Source organism: Echinops telfairi, unplaced genomic scaffold (assembly GCF_000313985.2).
Source record: "Echinops telfairi isolate 266 unplaced genomic scaffold, ASM31398v2 ScPeMD7_7468;HRSCAF=8506_0, whole genome shotgun sequence".
NCBI classification, from domain to species: domain Eukaryota; kingdom Metazoa; phylum Chordata; class Mammalia; order Afrosoricida; family Tenrecidae; genus Echinops; species Echinops telfairi.
Window position 1 is genome coordinate 83,278,627 of NW_022111369.1, and position 26,348 is coordinate 83,304,974.

Consider the following 26,348-nt stretch of genomic DNA (forward strand, 5'->3'; position numbering starts at 1 on the left):
GTGTGTGTGTGTGTGTGTGTGTGTGTGTGTGTGTGTGTGTGTGTGTTAATTCACACACTAAGACTGGATGGTTTTAATTGCCACCATTCACATGTGTCCTGTGTACCTTTTCCACATCATAAGCTGAGTCGCAGTCTTACAACAAATTTTAACAAGAAGCTCCTGTACAGATACATCACAAACATGGGCATTCAAAGCCCTCCATTATCTTTCCCCAATTTAATTCCCATTTGATTTTCTAAATTTTCAACTAAAGTTACACTGATGGTTTTAGGGCCTCCTCCTGAAACGCTCCTTGACCTTTGCCTCTTCAAAGTGTCATTCTGTAGCCACCATCCTGAGTGCAGTCCATTACAATTGTTATCTTTCTCTACACTTTCTCTTTATACATCTTGCTCTGTGAACCAGCCTGAGGTCACTTCAGCTCACAGAGATTACTCCCTTCTCTGGACTGTCCTTGTATTACCATGTCAGCTATTCATTTATCGATTCATCATTAGTTCCTGTCTTGTGATACTGCTGCATTGTTGTATTCAGTTATTATTTATCTTGTATTGTCTTATAAATTTTGAAATGTTTATGCTTTATTTCCTGATCTGGATTGTAATTTCCTTGAAAGCAAGGGTTCTGTCCTGTAATATTTTAAAGGTTTTATACAAGGCCTCATATATAGGGGTCCTTTAATTTTGTTCATGAAAATATTAACTAGTATATCTATAGAAGTACAAAAAACATTTTGAGTTCATGAGCTAGAATGAGTTGGTGAACTTCAATTTTATATTTTACATGTTAAAAACTAAAAGAATGTAAAAAAGTAACTCCTTTTTTAAATTATTAAATTGGCTCAGGTAAGAATATATGTGCTTCTTTGTAAAATGATTATTTGAAGTTCTGAGGTTTAATATCCTGCACCTACTTTCTTAGTCTATGGTGACCAGTGGTTTGGTTCAATACTTGTCTAGATTCTGCTATGATCAAGCCTGGTCAACTGAGGATTTTAAGAGCCCAAAGGGATTTTCCCTGAAGAATATGAGTATATTGCCTCGCGACATTTAAGAGGCTCTTCTCAGAACCCCTCCACTCTTCTCCTCCCATTATCTCATAGATTTGGGGGCACAAAACTGCATGAATCACCTTTCTGTCACCAGGCCAACAGATTTGAGCTTTACTATTTCCTACAATCACATGAACCACCTTCTTAGATTAATATTTCTCACTCTCTCTCCATCGCTCTATCTACATACAAAGCTATCTATAGCATCTTAATGGTTGTGTTTCTCTAAAAAACTCTAAGAGCACCATACCTTAAATAGGAGGAAAACGAAATCAAACACTTTTCCTTCTACAGCTATGGAATGCCGGAGGAGGAGGAGGAGGAGAAAAGAGAGAGAGAACCGGAAAGTGAAGGAGAAGAACAAGGGCCGGCAGGAAAAGGAGAAGAAGAGGTGGATGGAGGGCGGGGCGGGAGGAAGAAAGGGAGGGGGGTTTCTTCTGATTAAATTGGTGGGCAGAGCACTTTCCCAAAGAGAACACAAGATACTATTTCTGAAATGACCAGTTGGGTTCATTTTCCCTCTTTAACCTCTTATGGAGAGTAGCATTCAAATCAGTTTTAAGGACGTGGCCAAAACTGTGTCTTTGAAGATCGCTGTGATGGTAAACTTGAGATGGAGATGACCTTGCGGGCATGGAGCACATGACAAGGAAGAGATACAAGGGCCAGAGGGGCTCAAGTGTAAAGAAAATGCTCTGAGCATGGTGACGGCGGCATTGGTGCAACTGTGCTTGACACAGTGGATGAATGCATGGATTGTGATGCGATGTAAGAGACCCCAGTAAAAGTTTTTGGGTTGTTTTTAATGTTTCCAGGCCTCCAGTTCCCTTATCCATTGGAACAAAACACTGGTCTGGGTGGTCATAAAAGGAGGAAAAGACACATTGAAGCTGCCCCTTCAGTGATCTTGGAGCTCGGGCTAGTCTCAAATAGGGTCAACAAATGTTTCCAGGTCCAAAATTGAAAATTTTTAATATGAATTTCTTCTTCCTAATATCCTAGTGACTCTCTTCTATATTGGTGGGGCTGGGGTGATGAAGACATGCACATGTGATTGGAATTAACTGTAATGCACAGAACAGAGGTGTACAGAGGAAATATTTTAATAATCCCATGAATTCACTATAGTTGTTAAGAGAATAACAAAAAAAACCCTGATATGTCTTAGAGGGTGTTTTCCAAATGTTTCCTTTCTAATATGCATGTTGTGTGTGTGTGCTTTTTTATTCTTTTTTTTTGTTATTTTATTGGGGGTTCATACAATTCTTATCACAATCCATACATATACAACCATTGTGTCAAGCACATATATACATTTGTTGCCCTCATCTTTCTCAAAACACTTGCCTTCTACTTTAGCCCTTAATATCAGTTGCTCATTTGTCTAATATGCATTTTTAATAACTTGGAATAAGTTAGTAACTCGTGGGGTATTTTTTAAATCCTAATATAATTTTGTAAACTATTATAGCTGAAAATTGTAAATGAAATAGAAGTTCCTGTGAATATAAAACTTATGAATAGCTGTGACTCTTCTTATTATATATCTATTACCTTTCTTTAGTTTTTCATGTGGCTGGAAAAAGGGATTTATTTATCTATCTATCTATACTATATTTTAAGTCACCCTTGGTAGAGTAATGAGCAGATAATAAAACTCTACAAGTGGGTAAGAAAATAGTAACTCTGCTGAACTGAACCTGCATATGCCCTTCCTTTTACATGCGCAGTTATTCAATGTGGTGAGAAAGTAGGTGTTGAAACAGTATCATTATATGCTAGAAACCATGTGTCATGAGGTCAGTTATATATAGAAAAGAGAAGTTCAGGCTAAGGAAAACTTGGGTCAAGGGTTGGTTTACAGAAATATTGCGGTTAGCTACTGCTAGGAACTTGCAGCCATGGGCAGCTTTCTGCCCAAACAGCTCTCAGACCTGAAACCCTTCATTCTTCAAAGGAAAGCTTCGGGGCAGCAGGGAATCACGAAAGGCAGTCAGGTTCCTGAGGGTACCAATGACTAAGAGCAGAGATCTAGTCGGGTTTCAGAAGCAAAAAGAGATTTGCTCCATTTCCGTTTACCCCACATTGTGAATTGTTGAAATTTGCCTTGTTCCTGTCAAAGTACAAATAGATATAGTGTGTGTGAATTGAATCTATTTGAATGTTTTGAAAAGAGAGAGATGTTTGGGGCACAACTTAGAAAAGCTTTAGTGGGGGAGGTAGGTGGGAAGGGAGAGCTGATAGCATTGATGACTGTATAACCCCACTTAAGGGGAGCAAAGAACAGAATTGTATGTGAACAGAATATATTGGATGGTATAAGATGTGGCAAAAAAATAAATAAGGTTTCCTGAGGGTGGGGGGTGGGGAGAGGGAGGGGATAAAGGGGAGCTGATATCAAAGAGCTCAAGAAGAAATAAAATGCTTTGAAATTGACTGTGGTAGCAATTGTACAATGCTGCTTGATGAGATTGACTATAAAATGCTATGATACCTGTAAGAGTTCCCAATAAAATGATTTAAAAATAGAGAAGCTTTAAAAGCAAATCATTGTTCTTGTCAGCCATACATTTTCAGATATATTGATTATATAAAATTTTCAATAAACTATATTGAACTAGAAATAAGACCCTACTGCCTATCTTTCTAGTCTCACCACCTTCCCTTACTCCTGACACATATGCTTATTGTGATGCCCTTCCTCTGAGTTCTTAACGAGTAACTCATTCCCCATCAGAGTCTAAGTCTTGGCCATTCCCCTCACTACAATGTTCTCCTGCCAAGAGTCAGATGGACATTTTGTCATTAGTTGATCCTCAGCTCAGAGGGTATCTCTAGAAAGAAGCTTTCCCTGGCTAAACTACTAATTCTTTAATCCTCTGGTGAAATTTCTTTTCATTTTAAATGCAAGCTTTGTTTGTTAATTCATCTATTCACTTACTCATCCAACCGACAAATGCCAACGAGGCAGAGATTCTTCCATGGTAAAATCATTGCCTTCTCTGTCTCTAGTTCATGTTCCTGGCATGCATCCACATATAGCCACCACCTATCTGTCAGTGGAAGCTTACATCCTGCTACGACACTAAATAGATTTCAGTAGAGCTTCTAGATTAAGTTGTACTTGGAAGAACAGTCTGGTATTCGATTTCCAAAAATGAGCGAATGAAAACCGTGTGGATCAAAGAGGTCCAATCTGCGTCTGATCATGGGGATGCCCAGAATGAGGCAGTATTATGTTCCATTGTGTATATGGTTAGGGATCATACCAAAGACAGCGATCAAAACCAAACAACATACACCAGGAACTACTCTGGCATGTGTTGATTTAGCAGTGGACAAAACACACAATTTTTTTATTTTCATGGAGCTTACATTCTAATTTTTGGATGATAAACATAATAAATAAAGAAATATACATGAGAAGAGCACAATGTTTTAGAAGAAAGGGAAAACCATTAAAGAGTAAAGAGGATCAGGAGGGCCAGGTGTGGCAGTAGGAACAGTTTGCAATATGAACTAGAATCAGTGTCTAGGCCTCCGAGAGAAGGTACACTTTGAACAATAAATAGAATAGATAAAGGAGTTATCCAAGCAAACATTAATCAGGTACATGCCAAAAGGGAGTGCCAACTAATGTAGAAGCATGTTCGTTATATTCAAGACGCAAAAAAAAAATCATTGTGCTAAGATAAACAATGATATGATTATGGGAGAGAGAGAGCCATAGAGTTCATGGAGCCCAAGTTCATATAAAAACTTTAATTTTAAATGAAACCAGAAGACCTTAAAGGGCTGGAGGGGATGCTGAAGTTACCTCAAGAGGAGTTAAAGGATCACTCTGCCCCTGAGTTAGGAACAAACTATAGCAAAGCATTTTACAATGTCTCCATCTGTGCACAAGGTGTTCCGTGGCTACTTCTGAAATGAGCAGCCAATTCCGTCCTTGTAGTCAGTTGTTAGACTGCAAGTTTGGCAAAACCTGCTCACTTTGGGTGCCCCTGCTGACATTGAAATACCAGTGGCGTAGCTTCCAGCATCACGGAAACACAGAAGCCACCATAGTATGCCAGACAAATGGCAGCTTGTGAACCCATACTTCTTCCAAAACAGATTTGTCTGTTCTCTCGACAGTCCGTTATACTTGAACATTCTTTGCCAACACCTTAATTCACTTAATTCAGCTTCTCTGATTATTTGCTCAGCATACAGATTGAATGCATATGGTAAAAGAGTCTAACCCTGACACACACCTCTCTTGGTCTATGTATAGGTTTTGCATGAGCCCAGTCTATATGCATACATATAATTACTGCCTGACTTCTTTGGGCAAATCACTATTCATTTTGACAGATTTTGTCACCTGTTATATGCTCCATGTATAAATGTATGCCTAATATGGAGTTCATTAATGTCAAGCTGTATATAATAAGGCTATTTCCATTTACCAAAAAAAAGCACTTTCTAAATATGTCCAGCTGAGGTGGATATTTTAAATTCTGATCTTTATTTTTTAAAAAGAGAAGAAGAAGTCTGTTCTCACAAAGATAAAGGCCAGATTTAGGTGTATGAGATTTAAAAGGGGGAAAAAGTTTTCAGACACAGACTCTTTCCCAACTTATCTCTAAACACTATAAATACAAGGGTCAAGAGATTCAATCTTGAAAGGCCTCTGTCAATCACCAGGGAGAAATAGAAAGTACAGATGGTATATTGATATGAATTCACACATGATGGCAGCTTAAGTTTAAAATGCATTCTCTCTAAATACAACAATATAATTTGAAGACCATAAATTTCAAGAATGGACAATTTTTAAGGTTAAAATAAATTACCTGCTCATTCATTTAGTAATAAATATTTCTTAAATGCCAACTATATGCCTGATAATATAACACATATTTCAGCAGGAAAAAAGTATGTGCCTCGAAAATCTTTTATATGAATTCCCTAGTTGGCAAATATCAAACACTGAAGAGAGAAAAAAAGAATTTTGGAAAAGGGCATGAAAAATTAAAAACTTAATCTTTTAATATATAAACACCATATAGAAATAAACAGTCTATCTTTGATACAAAATTTAATGAAGAGGGAATTTTAGGGACAAGGATGTCTCAAATGACTCCTTAATAAGGTTATAATTTTTTTTACTATTAATATTGAGAAACACAGATCTATTGGGAAGAAAGTAAGTAGGTAAGTATAATAAAAAACTATCACTACAGTGATTGCAAACGTATAATCCATACCATAGAAATCCAGATCAGGAATACCTCGCTTTTGTAGAGGTAGAATTAAGGGACACTTCCCTGGAAGAGGAGGGACAAAGCATGGCTGGCAGGAAGCTCACAGGCAAACTGGTAGAGAGTGGGGTGCTTGAACCAAGGCTGAGGCCAGAACTTGTACGAAAGGCCTAGCGAGTAACTAACGAGTGATTTTTATTAAGGGACTATCTATTTAAGTTCCTAAATCATCTACCTTGTTAATTTGGCTGATTAATTATTTTAATGAATTATTTTAATGAATTCATTTGGCTAATTACTTCTTCGTTATAAGAAGAACAGTGCAGCCTCAGGACTGGAGGAAATCTTATTAACAACCTGAGGCATGCAGGTGACACAACCTTGCTTGCTGAAAGTGAGGAAGACTTGAAGCGCTTGCTGATGAAGATCAAGGATTGTAGCTTTCAGTATGGATTACACTTCAATGTAAGGAAAACCAAAATCCTTACAACTGGCGATATCATGATAAATGAAAAAAAGTTGAAGCTGTCAAGAAATTTGTTTTTATTTGGATCTACAATCAACACTCATGGAGATCAAAAGAAGTATTGCACTGGGTAAATCTGTTGCACACAACCTCTTTAGGGTGCTGAAGAGTAAGAATGTTACTTTGAGGACTAAGATGAGCCTGACCCAAGTCATGCTATTCTCTATTGCATTGTATGAATGTGAAAGTGGGACATCAAATAAGGAATACCCAAAAAAAGAATTGTCGCATTTGAACTATGGTGCTGGAGAAGAATATTAAATGTACCATGGACTGTGAAAAGGACAAACAGATCTGTATTGGAAGAAGTAAGGCCAGAGTGCACCTTACAGGAAAGGTTTGCAAGACTTCTTACATATTTTATATCTATTGTCAGGAGAGGCCAGTCCCTGGAGAAGGACAGCCTGCTTTGTAAATTGGAGGAGCGGCGCAAAAGAATAAGGCCCTTGATGTGATGGATTGAAAGAGTGGCATATGCTCAGGCATAAGAACAATTGTGAAGAGAGCACAGGACCGTGCCGTGTTTTGTCCAGTTGTGCATAGGCTCACTATGAGTTCAAACTAACTCGATGACCCCTAACAACAACAATTCACTTAAGTCAGATAGGGTGGCCATGCTAAAGTTGTGTCACAGTGCCTTAGTGCTGCTGTTGCTCAAATACTCCAAATTGTGACTATATAAAACAACAGAAGGTTATTTTCTCACATTTCCATAGGCTAGAAGGCTGAAGTCAGGGCATGATTCTAGGGGGAGGTTTTCTTCCTCTAGTTCATCTTCTAGTAGTTGTCAGCAATGCATGCAGTTCCCAGGCTCATCGTAGATGCATCTATCTCAGGGTTGGATTGTCTCCCCCCCACCCCCCACCCCCGTATATGTCCTTATCTCTGTATCTAACCTGCTTTTGTTATAACTCAGAAGTGATTAGGTTTAGAAACCATTCTACTCAACTATGAGCTAATTAACATAACTGCAAAACCTTCTGAGAAAATATGCACATGACCTCTTTAAAGAGTTGAAGAACAAGGATGTCACTTTGAGAATTAGTGTTCACCTGACCTCTGCATGGTATTTCTAGTCACCTCATATGTGAGGGAAAGTTCAGAAATGAATAAGGAAGACCAAAGAAGAATTGATATATTTGAACTATGCTGTTAGCCAAAAATAGTGAAAGTACCGTACCGCAGACTGACAAAAGAACAAACAAATCTCTCTTGGAAGACCTACAGTCAGAATGTTCCTTAGAAATGAGGTGGTGAGGTTTTCCTCAAGTCCTGTAGACATGTCATCAGGAGAGACAAGTCCCTGGAAAAGAATGGCATGCTTCAGAAAGCAACAAAAAGCAGGACAACCCTGGACAAGATAAACAGAGAGTGGCTACAAAACAACAACAACAACAAAACCACTAAACAAACAAACAAAAAAACTGGAATGGCTGACAGCACCTCTCTTGTTTTTTTTCCACCTCTTATACCTCGTTAAATCTCTGTCCTTTCATATCCCTCTTCTTCAGCATCTGCTCCAACCCTTCAAGGTCCCCTGGTTTCATTTAAAGTTAAAGTTTTTATAAGAAGTGGCATGGAGCAAAGTCAGGTGAGTAAAGTGTGTGGGGCAAGAGCGGCATGCTGTTTTTTGCCAAAAACTAGCACACTGAGATGGCTGTGTGATCAGGTGAATTGTGGTGGCAAAGCCAGTCCCCTGTCTGCTACAACGCAGGCCATTTTTGTCACACACCACCACACAATCTTCTCAGAACCTCTAACTAGAAAGCTTGATTAACAGTCTGACCTGGTGCAACCAAATCCAAATTCACTATCTCCCTCACATCCACACACACACAAAATAAACATCATCTTGATCTTTGATTTCACTTGATGAGCTTATTTTGGGTGAGGTATCAATGGCCTCTGCCACTGTCTTGATTGATGTTTGCTTTAGGGGTCATAAGAATAGCACCATGTCTTATCACCAGCAATGACCTTGGAAAAAAGTCTAGGTTGTTTAGGAGCTGTTCTTTCAAAGAACGGCATGGACACTCTTTTTGCTGGTCAATCAGAACCCAAGGAACACATTTCGCAGTGACCCTATACATTCCAAAATCTTCTGTTAAAATTCACTGTACCAAGCTTCAAGATAGTGCAGGTAACTTCCCCATCTCTTCAATGGTCCAGTGTTGGACTTTGAGCACAAATGCACAGATTTTGTCGATATTTTTGTTAGTTCGGGAAGATGACAGACATCCAGAATGAGGTTTGTCATCAATCAATATTTCACCTTTTTTGAGATGAGAAAACCACTTGTACACATAGTGCTGACCTTGTAAGCTGTGATCAACATCATAACAGTTTCTACAGCATTTTCCCCAGAGCAGGGAACACAGTTTCACAGTCACACGTTGTCCTCTTACAGCCATCACAAAAAACAAGATTTGAGTGAAACTGTTTTTACAAAAAAATTCAGTTACCAGAGAGAACCTTCCCAGGTGACGCCACTGGGTGCACTAACTCAGAGCCAGTTGCTTGATGCTTGGTAGCAAGAAAAAATGCATACTATGAAAGCTTTACCCAGGGGAGCTATTTTCCACTTTTTTGGGGGTACCCGCTACTATCATAATATGATATTAATTATTTGGGGGATGGGTTGACAAATTTGGAGAACTGCAATTCTGATTTCAGGTAAGAGTAAAATGCTAAAGAAAAAAAATTAGCTCATAAGGAATGTAGAATTCGGAATAATCATTACATCTCAACAAAATTTTAATTTTGTCATATTCCTTCCTTTATGTATTAAAATGTATGACATTTTAATAATGTCATATTCCTTCCTGTATGTCCTTTTAGTAATAGGCTCTAAAATGATATTCTATACATTATCTCCAGTTACTGTGAAGTACTTACCAAAATATGAATGACATATCTACAAGGATTGACAACATACTGTCCAGGCAGATTAACTTTAATTGCTCTTGAATTGAGAGAATGTGGAAACCCTAGCATGTATTCTCACTCCACAGTTTACTCTAGCCATCACTTCCTGATTCATTACTGTGACTTTTATTCTTCTGTTCTGGTTTAACCTCATGTACACCTGCTACACTAACTGTGGTGAAATTAAGAAGAATTAAGAAAAATAGCAAATAAGGAAAAAAAATTAACTCACCTTTGGCAAGCTTAATGGTAATTTGCACATTGGTAACTGAAAACGGTTTTCATTAAGTAGCAGAGATTTCTCCAAGTTAGGGACTACCTTTTCTCTGGGTACTTTATAAACTTCAATGGTGCCCTTATAATGAGGGCAGCTATAGTTTCCAAATTCGTCCACCTCTTTGAGTTGAAGTTCTAGTTTGGGTTTTCTTTGTACGTGAAAAGTAATCTTGTAGTCTTTTCCATAATCTTTCCCATTGCCTAAAAAGAAATAAAAAGCATGTGTCATTATTAAGAGATAGCCATTTATTTTAGCTAATTTTTTAAAATCAGCAATAATTTCCTTTTTAATACAGTTAAATTTTTATTGTGTCCAATTCTGATAATTGCTTCTCAACATATGACCTGACAAAGCTCCAATAGGCTGAGACCACATAGATTATTAAAACAATTTCTCATTTGTAATTGGGCTATATGCTGCTTCTAGAGATCACTCTTTTAAATTTCTTTTTTTATTCCAGTTTGCAAAACAACAAGCTATCATATTTTTGGTTCTTCAAGATTGAGAAAGTATTGAAAAAGAAATGTATTTTAGATTTTTAGGAATTTTCTTTTTCCATGTCCCTATTGAAAACTATCGTGACTTCATAATAGACATTCTGAATCTGCACTTTGCAGTATGGTAGCCAATAGCAATATATATCTGTTTAAATGTAAAATAATTACAATTAAATGTAATTATAATCCCAAGTTTTATTGCACAGAGCAAATAGAACATATTTTCACTATCACAGAAACGGGCAGTGCTCTTCTCAAACTGCCAAGTGAAAGGGTTAATTGATTCATGTTAATGAAAAATCCATGTAAATTTAATGGTTTTGGAGAAAACAGTAATATGCAACTGTCCTATTAATTCATAGTTGAAAACATTAGAATGTGGTGCATGTGGATCTTTTTATGGGGAGTTAATTTGTTATAGTTAACAGATGTCCTGGTGGCACTATCTAACATTGCCACTCCACCAAATGCTCAAACTTTCTCTATTCTTTACCTGTTTTACTCTTCTCTTTTTGCACTTTTTACCATCAATTACATTATTCCACCACTTGTCTGTCAGTTTGTCTTATTGTTTTGGCTTGTGTGTTGCTGTGATGTTGTAAGGTATGCAACCGGTATTTCAAATGCCAGCAGGGTCACCCAAAGTGAACGCATTTCAGCAAAGCTTCAGAACTAAGAAGCTCTAGACGACGAAGAACTCAGCTCCCCACTTCAGTGGAAGGAACCACTAAAACCTCATGCATATCTTTGAAACACTGCCAGATGCTGAAGGTCTCAAGAATGGAACAGAACATTGTTGGAGATAGTGCCCCTCACGTCCCAGGGCAATCAAAATCTGACTGAGGAGGAGCTGATTTCTCCGAATGAACTGAACCACAGTGATGTGAGTCTGGGGAAGTCTGTGGAAGGGGAGGCTCTGGGTGCTCATTTGCTGATGGGCCATGACAAGGTAAGGAGAAACAGCTGAAAAGATTGCCAATGATGAGAACTTGGAATATACAAAGCATTAATCTAGAAAAATTGGAAGTGATCAAAAATGACATGCTACTCATGAAGACCAATATCCTAGGCATTAGTAAGCTGAAATGGACTGGTGTTGGTGATTTTGAATCAGAAAATCATATGATTTACTATGCTGGACTAACACAATCAAAAGGAAGACTACAGCATTCACTTTCATAAAGGACATTGCAAAATCAATCATGAAATACAATACTATCTATGATACAAATTATATCTATCCACCTTCAAGGAAATCCAATGAATACAACTACGATTCAAATCCATGCACCAACCACAAAAGTCAGTGAGGACGTTTGAAAAATCCTACCAGCATCTTCACTGAGAAATTGACTAAACATTCAGTCAATATATATTGATAATTCTTGGTGATTGGGAAGCAAAAATTGGAAACAAAGAGGAAGAAAGAGTAGTCAGAAAATATGGTCTTTGTAAAAGAAGTGAAGCTGGAGATGAGATGATAGAATTTTACATGGCCAGTGACTTCTTCAAAGCAAATGCTTTTCCAACAACACAAAAGGTGACCATATACATGGACTCTCCCAGAGGAAATGTACCGAAATTAAATTGACTACATGTCTGGAAAGACACAATAGAGGATCTCAATATCAGCAGCTAAAACCAGACCAGGGGCTGACTACGGAATAGACCATCAATTGCTGATATGTAAATTCTGGTTAAAGCTGAAAAAAATTATAACAAGTTTACGAGCGCCAAAATACAACCTAGAGTCCATCCCACCTGAATATCAAGGACATCTCAAGAACATATTGAATCCAGTAAGGACAGAAGATCTAATGAGTTGTGGGAGAATATCAAGAAAATCATTCTTTTTTTTTTTTGAGAATGATGAGGGCAACAAATGTGCATATGTGCTTGATACAATGGATGGATGTATGGTTTGTGATGAGAATTGTATGAATCCCCAATAAAATTATTTAAATATATATATAAACAATAGCTTTAATAAAACAAAAGATGACACATGGCATAGTTCAGTCAATACAGTTCATTAAAGTTCCCTATGATTTACCATTGAAAAAAAAGAAAATCATTCTTGAATGCAGCAAAATGTCATTTAACAGACAAGGAAGAAAGAAAAGACCAAGGTGGATGTCAGAAGAGACGCTAACACTTGCCCTTAATCACAGAGTAGATAAAGCAGAGAGAAGAAATGATGAAGACACCGTGCTGAATGGAAAATGTTAAAGGGCAGCTGGAGAAGACAAAGACAAATATTATAATAAAAGGTGAAAAAACCTAGAATTCTAAAACCAAAAGGGAAGATCATGTTCAGCATATCTTAAACGGAAAGAAATCAACAAAAAATTCAAGCATCAAGTTCAAATCTTGAAAGATTCTATTAAATGATTAAGGAAACACCAAGAAAGGATTGAAAGAAGATAGTCACTGGACCAAAAAGAACTAGTCTACATCCCACCTTTTCAGTAGGTCACCTATGAGCAAGAACCAATGATGCTGAAGGAAGAAGTTCAAGCAACACTGAATGCATTAGCCAAAATCAAGGCTACAGGAATTGATGGACTACCAATTCATATGTTTCAGCAAGCTGATGTAGCATTGGAAGTACTCATTCATCTATGTAAGTAAATTTGGAAGACAGCTACTTGGCTAATTGAATAGAAGAGATGCATATTAGTGTCCATTCCAAAGAAAGGTGACTCAACAGTATGGTCTAACTATCGAATAATATCTGATGTCCTATGCAAGTAAAATTTTGCTGAACATGATCCAATAATTGTTGCAGCAATACATTGACAGGAAGGCATTGCAATAATTGTTGCAGCAATACATTGCCAGAAACTCAGCCTACACTCAGAGGAGGAATGGGAACAAGGGATATCATTGCTGATGTCAGATGGATCTTAGCTCAAATAATTCCAGAAAGAGGGTTACTTGTGCTTTACTTACTATGAAAATGTGTTCAAGTCTGTGGACCATAATAAATCATTGACAGTCTTGAGAAGAATGTTAATCCCAGAACACTTGAATGTGTTCCTGAAGAACTTGCACATAGATCAAGAGGCATTTGTGCAAAAAGAATAAGGGAACACTGTATGGTTCTAAATCAGGGAAGGTGCACATCAAGATTGTATCCTCTCACTATACTTATTCAACCTGTATACTAAGCAAATAATCAGGGAAGCTAGATTATATGAAGAAGAATGCAGCATTAAGATAGGAGAAAGGCTTGTTAACAACCTATGATATGTAGATGACACAACCTTGTTTTCAAGTGAGGAGGAATCTACAAACTTGCTGATGAACATCAAGGATTGCAGGCTTCAATATGGATTACAACTCAATGTAAAGAAGACCAAATCCTCACAACTGGGTCAGTAGGTGACATCATGATCAATGGAGAAAAGCTCGAAGTTGTCATGGATTTTTGCTTGCTTGGCTCCACAATCACCACTCAGGGAAGAAGCAGCCAGAAGATCAAAAGACATGCTGCACAAGACATCTTTAGAGTATTGAAGTAGGGTGAGTGTGATCATGGGGCAGAAGGAAGGTGAAAGGAAACAGAAGAATTATCCAGGAAGCAAAGATATGGATAGAGGTCTAAGCATAGATGGGTACCTTACTATGTTAATACACTAATTCATAAAAATAGAGGTATTGGCCCATGTACATCTATTTATATGATAATACTCTGAGGTTGTAAATGGACTTCGGGCCTCTGCTCATGCCCTCCCTCAATGGAAGAACACTTTGTTCTAACAACCTGGCATTCTGTGATGCTCACCTTCCTGGCATAATCGCTGAAGACAAAATGGGTACATAAGCAAATGTGTTGAACAAAGAGGATGGTGTTCAGCTAATAAAAGTTATAGCATTTGGGGTCTTAAAGGCTTGAAGTTAAATAAGCAGCCACCTATCAGAGAAGCAACAAGCCCACATAGAAGAAGCACACTAGCCGGTGTGATCTTGAATTGTCATCTGGACTGGATAAGAGGCATCTGAAGACCCAAACAAGCAAATGAACAAACAAGAAAACATATTGTTGAGAACGAGGGGGATTGGAACAGAGACCCCAAGCCCATCTGTAGAGAATGGGACATCCTTTTACAGAGAGGTAACAGGGAATAGATGAGTCAATCTGGGTGCAATATAACACCGATGAAACACATAATACTGTTCTGGTACCCTGAAGCTTCATCACCCCAAACTATCATGACCCCAGTCTTGCCTTTCACTGCGGACTAGGCCAGAGCATGTGCACAGATACAGATAAGACATAAGAGTTCACAACACACAGAATCCAGGAATATTAATGGGAGTAGCACTACCAGGAAGGCAGAGGGAACAGAGGAGGGGAGGAAGGGGGAACTGATCATGATGATTGACACATAACTGCACCCCTCCCCCAGGGGGACAAGCAACAGAAACCATGGGGAAGGGAGACAGTGGTCTGTGTAAGACATGAAATCCATAATAGGTTATAATTTATCAAGGGCCATGAGGGTGGGTGGCAGAGGAAGGGGGGGTGGGAAGAGGAGCTGACACCAAGCGTTCAATAGAAAATAAATGTCTAGAAAATAATGATGGCAACATATGTACAAACATGCTTGATACAATTGATGTATGATTGTTACAAGAGCTGTAAGAGCCCTCAATAATTTTTAATAGAGTATTGAAAAGCAAGAATGTTAATTTGAGGACTAAGGTGTGCCTGACCCAAACCCTAGTATGTATTTTCCATTGCCTCATATCCATGTGAATGTTGGACATTGAATAAGGAAGACAGAAGAAGAATAGATACATTTGAATTATAGTGCTAGAGAAGTATACTATAAGTACCATGGACTGCTAAAAGGACAAACTCTTCTGTCTTGGGAAAAATAGGGCCAGAATGATCCTTAGAGGCAAGGATGGCAAGACTTTATCTTACATACTCTGGGCATCTTTTCAGGAGAGACCAGTGGTCAAGAATATAAAGTTAATTCTGACTCATAGTGAGCCACTGGAACAGAGGAAAACTGCCTCTCTGAGCTTCTGAGCCGATAAATCTTTCCAGGAACAGAAAGCCTGATCCCCCTGCAGAGCAGCTGGTGGTTTCAAACTGTTGACTTTGTGGTTACCGGTCTGATGCACAACTCACTATGCTAAAAAGTTTCCTGTATTTAGAACAGGAGTAAAACAAACCTTTGGGGCTTGCTCTAAGAATGAAATGAGCTAAGGTAGAAAAATACAAATAAATACAAATAAAAAAACTCACTGCCATCAAGTCCACTTTGACTCATCGGGGCCCAGCAATTGTGAGGACGGCTCAAGACAAGGCAGTGTTCCATTCATTGTACTTAGGGCTGCTGAGCGTCAGAACCAACTTGGTAGCACCTACCAAAACCAGCAGGGACCTGGCATATAGTGAGCATTCAAGAAGTGATAGGAAAAGGCGGGATTCTTCCAGTGTTTTGAATTTGTATATAAAAGTGGAATTTATATGAATTTATATATATATATAAAGCTTTCCACTTCAGGATTCTTCCAGTATTTTGAATTTGTATATAAAAGTGGAATGTATATGAATTTATATATATATATATAAACCTTTCTACTTTGCCCAGATAAATAAAAATTTGGTGAGAGATGTAGCAAATGACACCACCCTTCTCCCTGACTGCTAATGCTGGATTTGGTGAATTTTAATGCCTAGTTAAATTTGGAAATAGAATAATTCTAGGCTATGGAAGTTATAGGAGCATTGGTGGTATAGTGGTTATGCATTGGGCTACAGCCCCAAAGGTCATAAGTTAGAAACCACTAGGAACAGAAGAAAACTATGATTTTCTACTCCTATAAACTATTATCGGCTCAGAAACTCACCAAGGCAGTTCTCCCTGGGCAATAGGGTCTCCATGAGTCAGTATCGACTTCGACTGGATAGCCAGGAGTGAGTCTGTGTGTATGATAATGGAAATTATAGGAGTATATTCCTTGGTATAAGCCTATATTTGAGAAGCAACTTGAATAAAATAGAATCCTAGAAGCAGAATAACAAGCCAGTGCTTAGATTTTCAAAAGTCTCTGATTTTTGTAAATAAAGTTGGGGAGGCGTGCCATTAAAATCTAATAAATTAAGAAAAATTTGAGTTTCCATATCACAATAATAGCAACTGGTTAACTCATATTTACATATCTCAAGAATAACATTAATAAAAATGTCTTTACTTTCATCCCAACCACCTTCAGAAAATTCAAATCTACTGTCATGGAGTTCATTTCCACTCATACTAACCCTGCAGGACTAAGTAGTACTGCTCCTTAGGGTTTCTAAGGCTGAATGGGAGGAGACAGCCTCATGTCTCCTGAGGAGTGCCTGGTATGTTCAATGTTAGTCCACCATTGTTCCACTCCACCAAGGCAACGTCACCAAACACATGGAATTGGCTTTCCCTCTGTTTGTTTGAGACAGTGACTCTTTTTTAAAAAAAAAAACAGCTTTCTTGGCAGTACATCCATAGACCATATGATTCAATATAGAATCTACCTCTTCAGGGAAGTATAAAACCTCATCTTTCTCCTGTGGAGCAGCTGGTGATTTTGAACTTGTGACTTTGTTTTTAGCAAATCAAATAAACCAGTACCTCTCTAGGGTCCCACCAAAAGAGCTCTCTGTCTTGGTCCCAGTAAAATACTCCTTAATATTTTCCCTTCTATTCCATTAGATTTTATACTCTCTCCATGTCTACATTCAGTCATAAGTAGGGATTTATACATAGAATGTAATGATTAATAGACAGACATAGCTAAATGAGTTCATTTAATTCTAAAAATGAAGCTATCCTTTATTCCCAACAATTAAAAAAAATTAAAATCTAGGATACAAATCTCAAAGAATAATATTTATACACTGATCAATTAAACAAATAGATAGAAAGCTGTATCAATCCATCTTACTGAGGGGCCTCCTCTTTTCCATTGCCCTTCCACTTTACCAAGCAGGATGGCCTTCTCCAGGGACTGATCTCTCCTGACAACATAGCCAAAGTGTATACAGTAAGACTAAGTCTTACTATCCTTGCCTCTAAGGAGCACTCTAGCCACACTTACTACAGGATAGATTTTTTTTTTTTGTCATTTAAGCAGTCCCTTTTACTTTCAATGCTCATCTTTTTCACTGCAATTAAAATGCATGGATTCTTCTTCAATATTCCTTATTTAATGGCCAACAGGCACATGAACATGAGTCAATAGAAAATATATATACTAGGGCTTGGGTAAGGTACACTATCATCCTCAATTTAACATCCTTGCTTTTCAATATTTTAAAGAATTCTTGTACAGAAGATTTACCGAATGCAACATGGCTTTTGACTGCTTGGCTGCTGCTTCCATGAGCATTCATGGGGGATCCAAGCAAACAAAAATCCATGACAATTTCAAGCTTTTCCCCATTGCTCATGATGTCACCTATCGACCCAGTTGTAGGATCCGGTCTTAATTACATTGAGTTGTATTCTATAAGGAAGGTTGTAGTCCTTGAACTTCATCAGCAAGTATGGAGATTCCTCCTCACTTGAAAGCAAGCTTGTGTCATCTACATATTTCAGGTTGTTAATAAGCCTTCTTCCAATCTTAATGCAACATTCTTCTTCATATAATCCAGCTTCCCTGATTATTTGCTTGGCATAATGATTGAATAAATATGGGAAGATGATACAATCTTGATGTACACCTTCCCTGGTTTTAAACCATGCACTATACTCTTATTCTGTTTACACAACTGCCTCTTGATCCATGTGCAAGTTCTTCAGGAGCACAATAAAGTGTTCTGGAGTTCACATTATCCTAGGACTGTCCATAGTTTATTATGGTCCACATAGTTGAATGCTTTTGCATAGTTCACAAATCATATGCAAACCTCTTTCTGGGATTCTTTCTTTGAACCGAGATCCATTTGACATCAGAAAATGTTCCAATTCCTTTGTTGAGCCCAGTTTGATTCTGGCAGTTCTCTGTCAATGTACTGCTGCAAACATTGTTGGATGATCTCCTGCAACTTTTGTTTGCATGAGATAACAATGATATTGTACTATAGTTTAAGCATTCTTTTGCATTAGGCACAAATATGGTGGCGGATTGAATATTTTCTAACAATAAATAGGATAATTTTGTTGTCATGAATATAACATAAGTAATTAAAAGGAAATTTTATTATAAGATTATGTATTAATGAGTCATTTCAAAATATATCATCTTTTCAGAGCTCTAATTTTATCATTTCCAAGATAATAAATGCAAGGAGCTCCACCACCACCCCAAAAAAACAAAATTTCACTGGGTATAGCAGAGCCTTCATAGTATGAATTTTTCCCACTATTTGAGCATGGAGCAAACTCACTCTGAGTTAGTGCATCCAGTGGCATCACCTGGGAAGGTTCTCTCTGGTTACAGTGAATTTTTTCGTAAAAGCATTTTCACTTAAACTCTGTTTTTTGTGATGGCCAATTTAAGTGAACAGTGTGCAGCTGTGAAATTTTGTTTCCTGCTCAGGAAAAATGCTGCAGAAACTGTTGTGATGTGGAACACAACTTATTAGGACAGAATTATGGGAAAAACTCAAGTGTCCAAGTGGCTTTCTTGTTTCAAAAATGGTGAAATGTCAATTGATGGCAAACCTCATTCTGAATATGTCATCTTCGGGAATGGATGAAAATGTCGACTTGCACTATATTAGGAGTTCATTCCACCAGGTCAGACTGTTAATCAAACTTTCTATTTAGAGGTTCTAAAAAAGATTGAATAGCAGCGTGCTACAAAAACACCCTGGTTTGTGGCAGACAGGGTACTGGTTTTGCCACCACGGCAATGCACTTGCTCATACAGCCATCTCAATGTGCCATTTTTTGACAAAAAACAGCATGACTGTCTTGCCCCGTGAACCTTACTCACCTTATCTCCCTCCCCATGAGACTACTTTTTGTTGCCAAGAATGCAGAGGGACATGAAAGAACAGCAATTTGATAAAGTAGAAGAGGTGAAGAAAAAAGGAGGGAGGTGCTGTAAGCCCTCCAAATGGATGAGTTTGAAAAAAGTTTCCAAGAATTGTATCAAATATTTGACCAACATGTTAAGTGTAATGGAGTGTACTTTGAAGGTTATAAAATTATATTGTAAAAATATATAAATATATAGCGTCTAAAAATCCAGTTTTGGGTGTTACCCCCTCATATATGTTGAAAAGTCCTTTTCCCAGTCAAGTGATCCTCTAAACGTACCTGATTTTCTGTTAGCTGCTGTCAAGCAGGGCTCCAAGGCATCACAGAATGATAGACAGTCCAGTCCTGCACCAGACCCAGGGCTGGTTGGGGATCAGGGTTTTCATTGGCTACTCTTTCCAAACAAGATGGTCAGATCTTTCTTCCTAATCTTCCTAATACATCTCAATTTGGAATATCTGTGGACACCTCACCTGTTCTACTCACAGCAACAGACAAGCTTCCACTGACAGAGGAGTGGTGGCGGTATATGAGGTGCATTGGCTCGACAATGAATCTGCACCTCCTGCATGGACTGTGAAGAATTCTACCACCCCCTCCCTGGGGGATGGACAACAGAAAAGTGGGTGAAGGGAGAGATCATTCAGTGTAAGACATGAAATGAATAATAATTTATAAATTATCAAGGGTTCATGGGGGAGGGTTTGGAAGGGCAGGGAAAGCATGAGAAGCTGACACCAAGGGCTCAAGTCGAAAGAAAATGTTTTGAAAATGATGGCAACAAATGAACAAATGTGCTTGACACAATGGATGGATGTATGGACTGTGGTTAGAGTTGTACAAGCCCCCAATGATTTAAAAAAAAAGAATTCTACCACCGGTGGGGGGTGGGGGGGGGGGTAAGTAGTGTCAAAATGGTGACGTAGGGCAAAGAATTTGTATTATCCTAATTTTTCTCATACACTAACATATTTAATGGAGTGAAATCAGAAAATCATATCTAATGTATAAAAGCAACCACTTCTTGTCCTTCCAATAACCTCTTTTTCCTTCTGAACATAATGCCTTTCAGAACCTTGAGATATTGGCTATAAAATAAGTACTTCTCCTATAAAGAACTCCAGAATGAACTGATATTTGAGGGGTTACTAAATGTTGCTTGTAGGAACATAATTTTTTCTCAGTAGTGGTCTTTGGAATATTTTCATAGACAACATAGGAAGTGAAAAAGTAGGGGACAAAAATTTGCTTCAAAAAGCCAGATAAAGGGGTGAAAGGTCTACCAATATGAGGAACCAGAAAAGTCCTATGAGAACAACTGACTTTGAGTATATCTGTATTTTAACCCATTGTCCACCAGGTCTATGACCCTGGCTTATTGAAATGACCTGTTAGCTAGTCTCCTTGTTACTAGTATTAGCCTCACATAGTTCATTCTCAATACAGTTGAAAACCAATTCAGTTCATGTCACACTTCTATAGAAAACTCTTCATATCTTCCCATTTCACTTAAAAAGGCAAACTCCTTGCAATAGCCTACAATACCTCACTAGGTTTTACCTGACTTTCTACAACATACCTCTACTTTCCTTTGATCCGGCCATTCCAGCCTCCCTACCATTCCTCAAATACATCAGCCATTCTTCTGTCTCAGTTCATTAGTACTTGCTAAGCCTTCAGTCTGAGACAGAGCTTCCTGAGGTGGTATTGTGGCTTTCTCTTATACCTTAAGTGAGCCATTGGTTCAAAGTCACCTCAAAAAAGATCCTCCCATATGGATATATGGAATGATTAAGATATGTCAATAAACATATTAAAATAAAAATAAATGAATAAAGTGAGAACAACAAAAAAGGATCTCCCCGTTGACTCCATCACCATCATCTGCCCTCTTCCCGGTGCAGTCTTCTCTAGCCCACTTCTCGTCCTCTGCTAAGCTGCACATTTCCTTTCTTTGCTTATTCTCTGTATCCCATCACTGGAATATAATTTACATGAACAAAAGATGATCATTCTTATATCTTCTACATGCCCTTGGAAAAAATCTCATTCCTGGTTCACAAGGCAACTTTGAAACCCACAGACTGCAATTGGGTTGTTACGCATGAAAGTGAAGTGAGTAAACTTATACAAGGGCTCCACAGCACTGTCTGCACTGTGGTGCTCCAGAGGCTTGGCTGTCATGCAACAAAAGGCAAAATGCTAGACTGACAGCTCTCACTTAGGGAACAGAAAATACCAGACAGTCCCCAAGCCCAAGAATAAACTAAAGGGAGCTTCCATCCAAACTAATTTATCTTACAAATAGTAAGAGACGATATTGCATGAACCTCGCTCAAAGGAGTTATCTATAATGATACAGATAAATGAATATAGATATTTTGGCATTTCTCAAAGGAAAATTGTCTAAACTCATGAAGTATTTATGTAGTTTTAGTCATCCTTAATGCTATAATGTTAAGTCATTACCTATGTTTCTGTTGTCAATGTGAAGGACGGACTCAGCCCTTTCTAGCTATCAGGCACTGTCCTGGGTGCTGGGATTAAGTGATACACCCAAACAAGAAAAGGCCCTCCTTTACCTGATCCTTGTCAAAGACAAGAACACTGATCAATTAAACAAATAGATAGAAAGTTTTAACCATGGCAAACCCTTAAAAGGTATAGAAAGGGATAACATAATCAGGAAGCTAGAGACAGCTTCCCTGAATATGATCAATGAAGCGTGTTTTGAAGATACAATTAAGAGACCACATGGGGAAGGAAGATGAGAACCTTTCAAACAGGGCTGTAGTAGAATCTCTTTCAGATTCACAGAAATTAAATCAGATCTTGGTTCATGGCCTATTTATAAGTTCTGCATGTGCACAGTTAAGTACTCTAGAAATCAAACTCTTCTCAATATTAGCTGTTTTGTTATGATCCACACACTCTAAAGCCTTTGCAAACTCAAAAAAAGTAAACGTCATTTTAGTTTACTCTGCTATCTGCCAAGATGGGGCTACTAATTCTAGGAGCCTCACTTTTCTGTAATGCTTCAAGGCAGCTTGACCTTTGTCCTTCAATACCACCAATTTTTAATTATACGCTGCTTCTTGAGATGGTTCAATGTCAGTTTTTTTCTTTTGTTTTTTGCTATAGTGACTCTGTTCCTTTCATTTTGTTTTATGGCTCCTGCGTCACTCAACATTTTCCCCCTAAAACCAAAACCAAATTCTCTGCTATTGAACCAATTTTGACTCATAGCGACTTTATAAGACAGGGTCGAATTTCCCTCTGTTTCTAAGGCGGCCAACCTTGACAGGAGCAGAAAACTTCATCTTTCTCCTATGTAGTGGCTTGTGTTCCAACTGCTGACCTTAAAGTTAGCAGCACCACACAGGAATCCACCAGGCCTCCTTATTTGCCCCTAGAATCCTTCAATATTTCAACTCAGGGCTTGACTTTTTCTTTCATTCTTTTAACTTGAGAAATGCTGTGTTCTTCCTTTGTGGTTTTCTAGCCCCGGACCTTTGCACATTTTATTATAGCACGATCATCGGTTTTCTTGACCTGCCTTTGAAATTTTCTGTTCAGCCTTTTTACTTTATCACTTCTTCCATTTGTTTTACAGTAGTTATTCTATGTTCAAGAGTAAGTTTCAGTGTCTCTTCTGATGCCCATTTAGGTCCTTTCTTTCCTTTCTCTTAAGTGAACTTTTGCTAACCTCATGTGCATGCAAAACCCAGATAATGAATAAGGAAAACCAAAGAACAGTTCATGTGTTTGTATTATTGCATTGACAAAGAATAGTGCAAGTATCATGTAAAAATAATAAACAAAGCTATCTTGAAGGATGTATGGGAAGAATGTTCCTAAAAATACATGTTATATTTTGGACAGGTATCGGGAGAGACAAGTTTCTGAAAAAGACAGCATGCTTAGTAAGGTAACTGAAAATAAAATCACTGCCATTGAGCCCATTACGGCTCATAGTGATACTCTAGGACAGGGTAGAACTGACTCTGTGGGTTTTGGAGACTGTAACGCCCTCAACTTTCTTCCAGGGAGTGGCTGGTGGTTTTGAACTGCTAATGTGCAGTCAACAGCCCCAAAGTTAACCCACTACACCATCAGAGACAGACATTTAACAAGAGGATAACACAGGACCAGGTAGTGTTTGATTTGATTCAATGACACCTAACAGCAACATTTATATCCCAGGCCCTGGAAGGGTGTGGTACCAATTTTTTATTAAGAATCTTGTTACTAATATTGTTTTGGTATTAAGTGCTATTAAGCTGGCTCTGAATCATAGCAATTTTATGTACTACAACATTGCCATGTCCTACATCATCCTCACAATTGCTATGTTTGAACCGATTGTTGCAGCCACTGTGTTAATCTACTTATTTGAGTGCTTCCTCTTTTTTGCTGAATCTTTCTACCAAGCATGACGTAGGGACTGGTGTCTGCTAACAACGTGTCTAAAGTAATTTAGATGGAGATTCACACTCATCATTTCTAAGGAACATTCTGACTGTACTTCCTCCAAGACAGGTTTGTTTGTTCTTCTGTGAGTCCATGGTCATCTCAACATTCTTCACCACCTCATAATTCAAATATTTAAATCCTAGTCTGCTTTTATTTACTATACAACTTTCACATTCGAATGAGGCAGTTGAAAATACCACGGCTATTAAGTGATGAAAAATCAACTGAGCATCCAAATCTAAGCATGGACCTTTAGATAGTATCCCTTAAATTGCGCCCCACCCCAAAATATGTGTTGAAGCTCTGAGTATAGATATGGTGCTCCTTGGAAAGAGGATTTTCTTTGGGTACGTTTATGAGGCCATGTCAAGTTAGTGTGGATTGTAAACCTAATCATTTCTGAGAGATAAAAAGACCACAATAGACAGAGAGATACATACCAGGAAAAGATAAATTCTAGTTGAGAACCTCCTACAAACCAAGGAATGCCAAGACACTAAGAGTCCCCCGGGGCTACAGACAAAGATTTCTGACAGCTTCTAGAAGCTGAACGACAAGGAAAGACCTCACCCTAGAGCCCTCCTGAACTGTGAGACAATAAATCACTGTTCTTTAAAGAAACTAATTTGTAGTATTTCTATTGTAGCAGTACTAAGTAATTAAGACAGTGGAGACAACAAAGCAGAAATGACCCAGATTTGTGGCAGTGAGTCCCTTCCCACCTCTTACATGGCATACAGCCTTAGACATTATTACTTAGCATGCACTTCCCCCTCCTCACTGCACGCAAGAGCCCATCCAGTACTACTGCCCATGAGGCGAACAGTAACACACTCATATTTAGGGAAGTAGATAAACACAGATGGCTGTCTCAAGTATTACAAGAAACTAAGTTACATCATTAGTTTGGGTGGGTCCCTTCCGGCTCTGACTGTCTCTACTGAGAGAGCTTGTCCCAAGTTAGGCATTGTTGTTTCTGCTGCAGAAGGCAAGGAGGAAGAAATCTCTTCCGCCCTTCCTTCCTCTCCCTCCTCTGTCTCCCCTTCCCGTTTCGCAGACACCCTGGCCCTCACTAAGCCCTGTAAGCTGGTTCAGACGACAAAGAACATTCATAAGGGAGGGACTTATTCCTGAAACGCCAGAGAAAGGTCAACCTTGGCTTCAAGTCTCATTATTTTTGAACCACCAAAGAGCCAACAAAGTGGGGGGATATTTTTTGAATCATAGAAATACAGGTGTCAATCAATTCAGTGGGATCCACATTCAATTTCAAATGAGCAGAAGCCCTTCACACAAATCTATAGCTAGGTCTCCTCAAGCGGAAATCCTCTTAAGCCCTATTTCTGCACCTCCACCTCCTCACCTCCACCTCCTGTTCACACACACATCTGTTAGTTTCTACTCATAACTGGAAATGTATTCATTTAACTTGGACATATAAACCCCCTGTCATGTACACACACACACACACACACACACACACTATTCTACTCAGACTCAGAGAAAAACAGTGCAAAGGAGCAGTATCAATGTAGAGAACTTGCTCTCATGGCGTTTTCCTCTCTTCTCCCCTACAGCTGATTCCCTCCAGGCTCTTCGTTCTCCTCCATGTATTTTTCTTTGTCACTTTTGTCTTATCTCGTCTGCCCTCCACGTCCAATCCTTGACTCTTTCATCTTTCTTTTTGTCTAATCGAGAACAATCTGCTCAGCATTTTCCTTTTTTTTAAAACAGGTTTATTGGAATATAATTCACAAACTATATAATTCAATAGCCCAACCACACTAAGAGTTGTACAGTCATCACCACAATCAATTTTAGAATACTTTCTTGGAATCGTTGTTATTAACTTCTCATTCTTGGAATCATTGTTAACGTCTCATTTTCCCCAACCTCCCCAGCCATATCGCCAAGGAACTATTAATCCAGTTTTTAATATTTTCTGCTTCCTTTGCTATTAAAGTTTTTCTGTTTTACTTCGCTATTTTTAGTTTTGTTGGGGTTTTTTTTTTTTTAAAATACTGTTTTGTATATGAAAACCAGGATAAATTAATCTATACAAATAGTAACTGCAATCATGAGTCTTTCACATGTCTTCATCCTGCTAATTTTGTTCAGCATTGCCTTCCATCCATTAAAGTACTACCTATCTCTTGAGGGGTGTTGGATGTCCTACCCTCAGGACGCTTATGTTAAGAACAAAATGTTAGTATATGAGCAAAAGTAAGTAAAAGCGTGGCCATTCCGACAAGAGAAATAACAAGAGCGCTGGACCAAGACTAAGATGAGCAGAGGAGGGAAATTAAGATAAGGTTGTCAGGAAAGGCCTCTTTCAGGCTGAGGTGAAGAATGAGGAGGGAAAATGAACT

General features: G+C 38.3%; 1 protein-coding gene and 1 non-coding gene across 2 annotated transcripts in view; one reads left to right on the forward strand and one right to left on the reverse strand.

Annotated features, from left to right (window-relative positions):
• The window catches only part of DTHD1 (death domain containing 1), an 87,056-nt gene that overhangs the window by 20,911 nt on the left and 39,797 nt on the right, over positions 1 to 26,348 (reverse strand). Inside the window, exon 8 of the mRNA XM_004706353.2 lies at positions 9,981 to 10,225. Coding sequence (XP_004706410.2) covers positions 9,981 to 10,225 — 245 coding nt within the window. The remainder of the gene's footprint in view (positions 1 to 9,980; positions 10,226 to 26,348) is intronic.
• Positions 1,869 to 1,989, forward strand: LOC115873406. Its single transcript, XR_004048403.1, has one exon. It is a non-coding gene; the product is annotated as a small nucleolar RNA SNORA61 (small nucleolar RNA).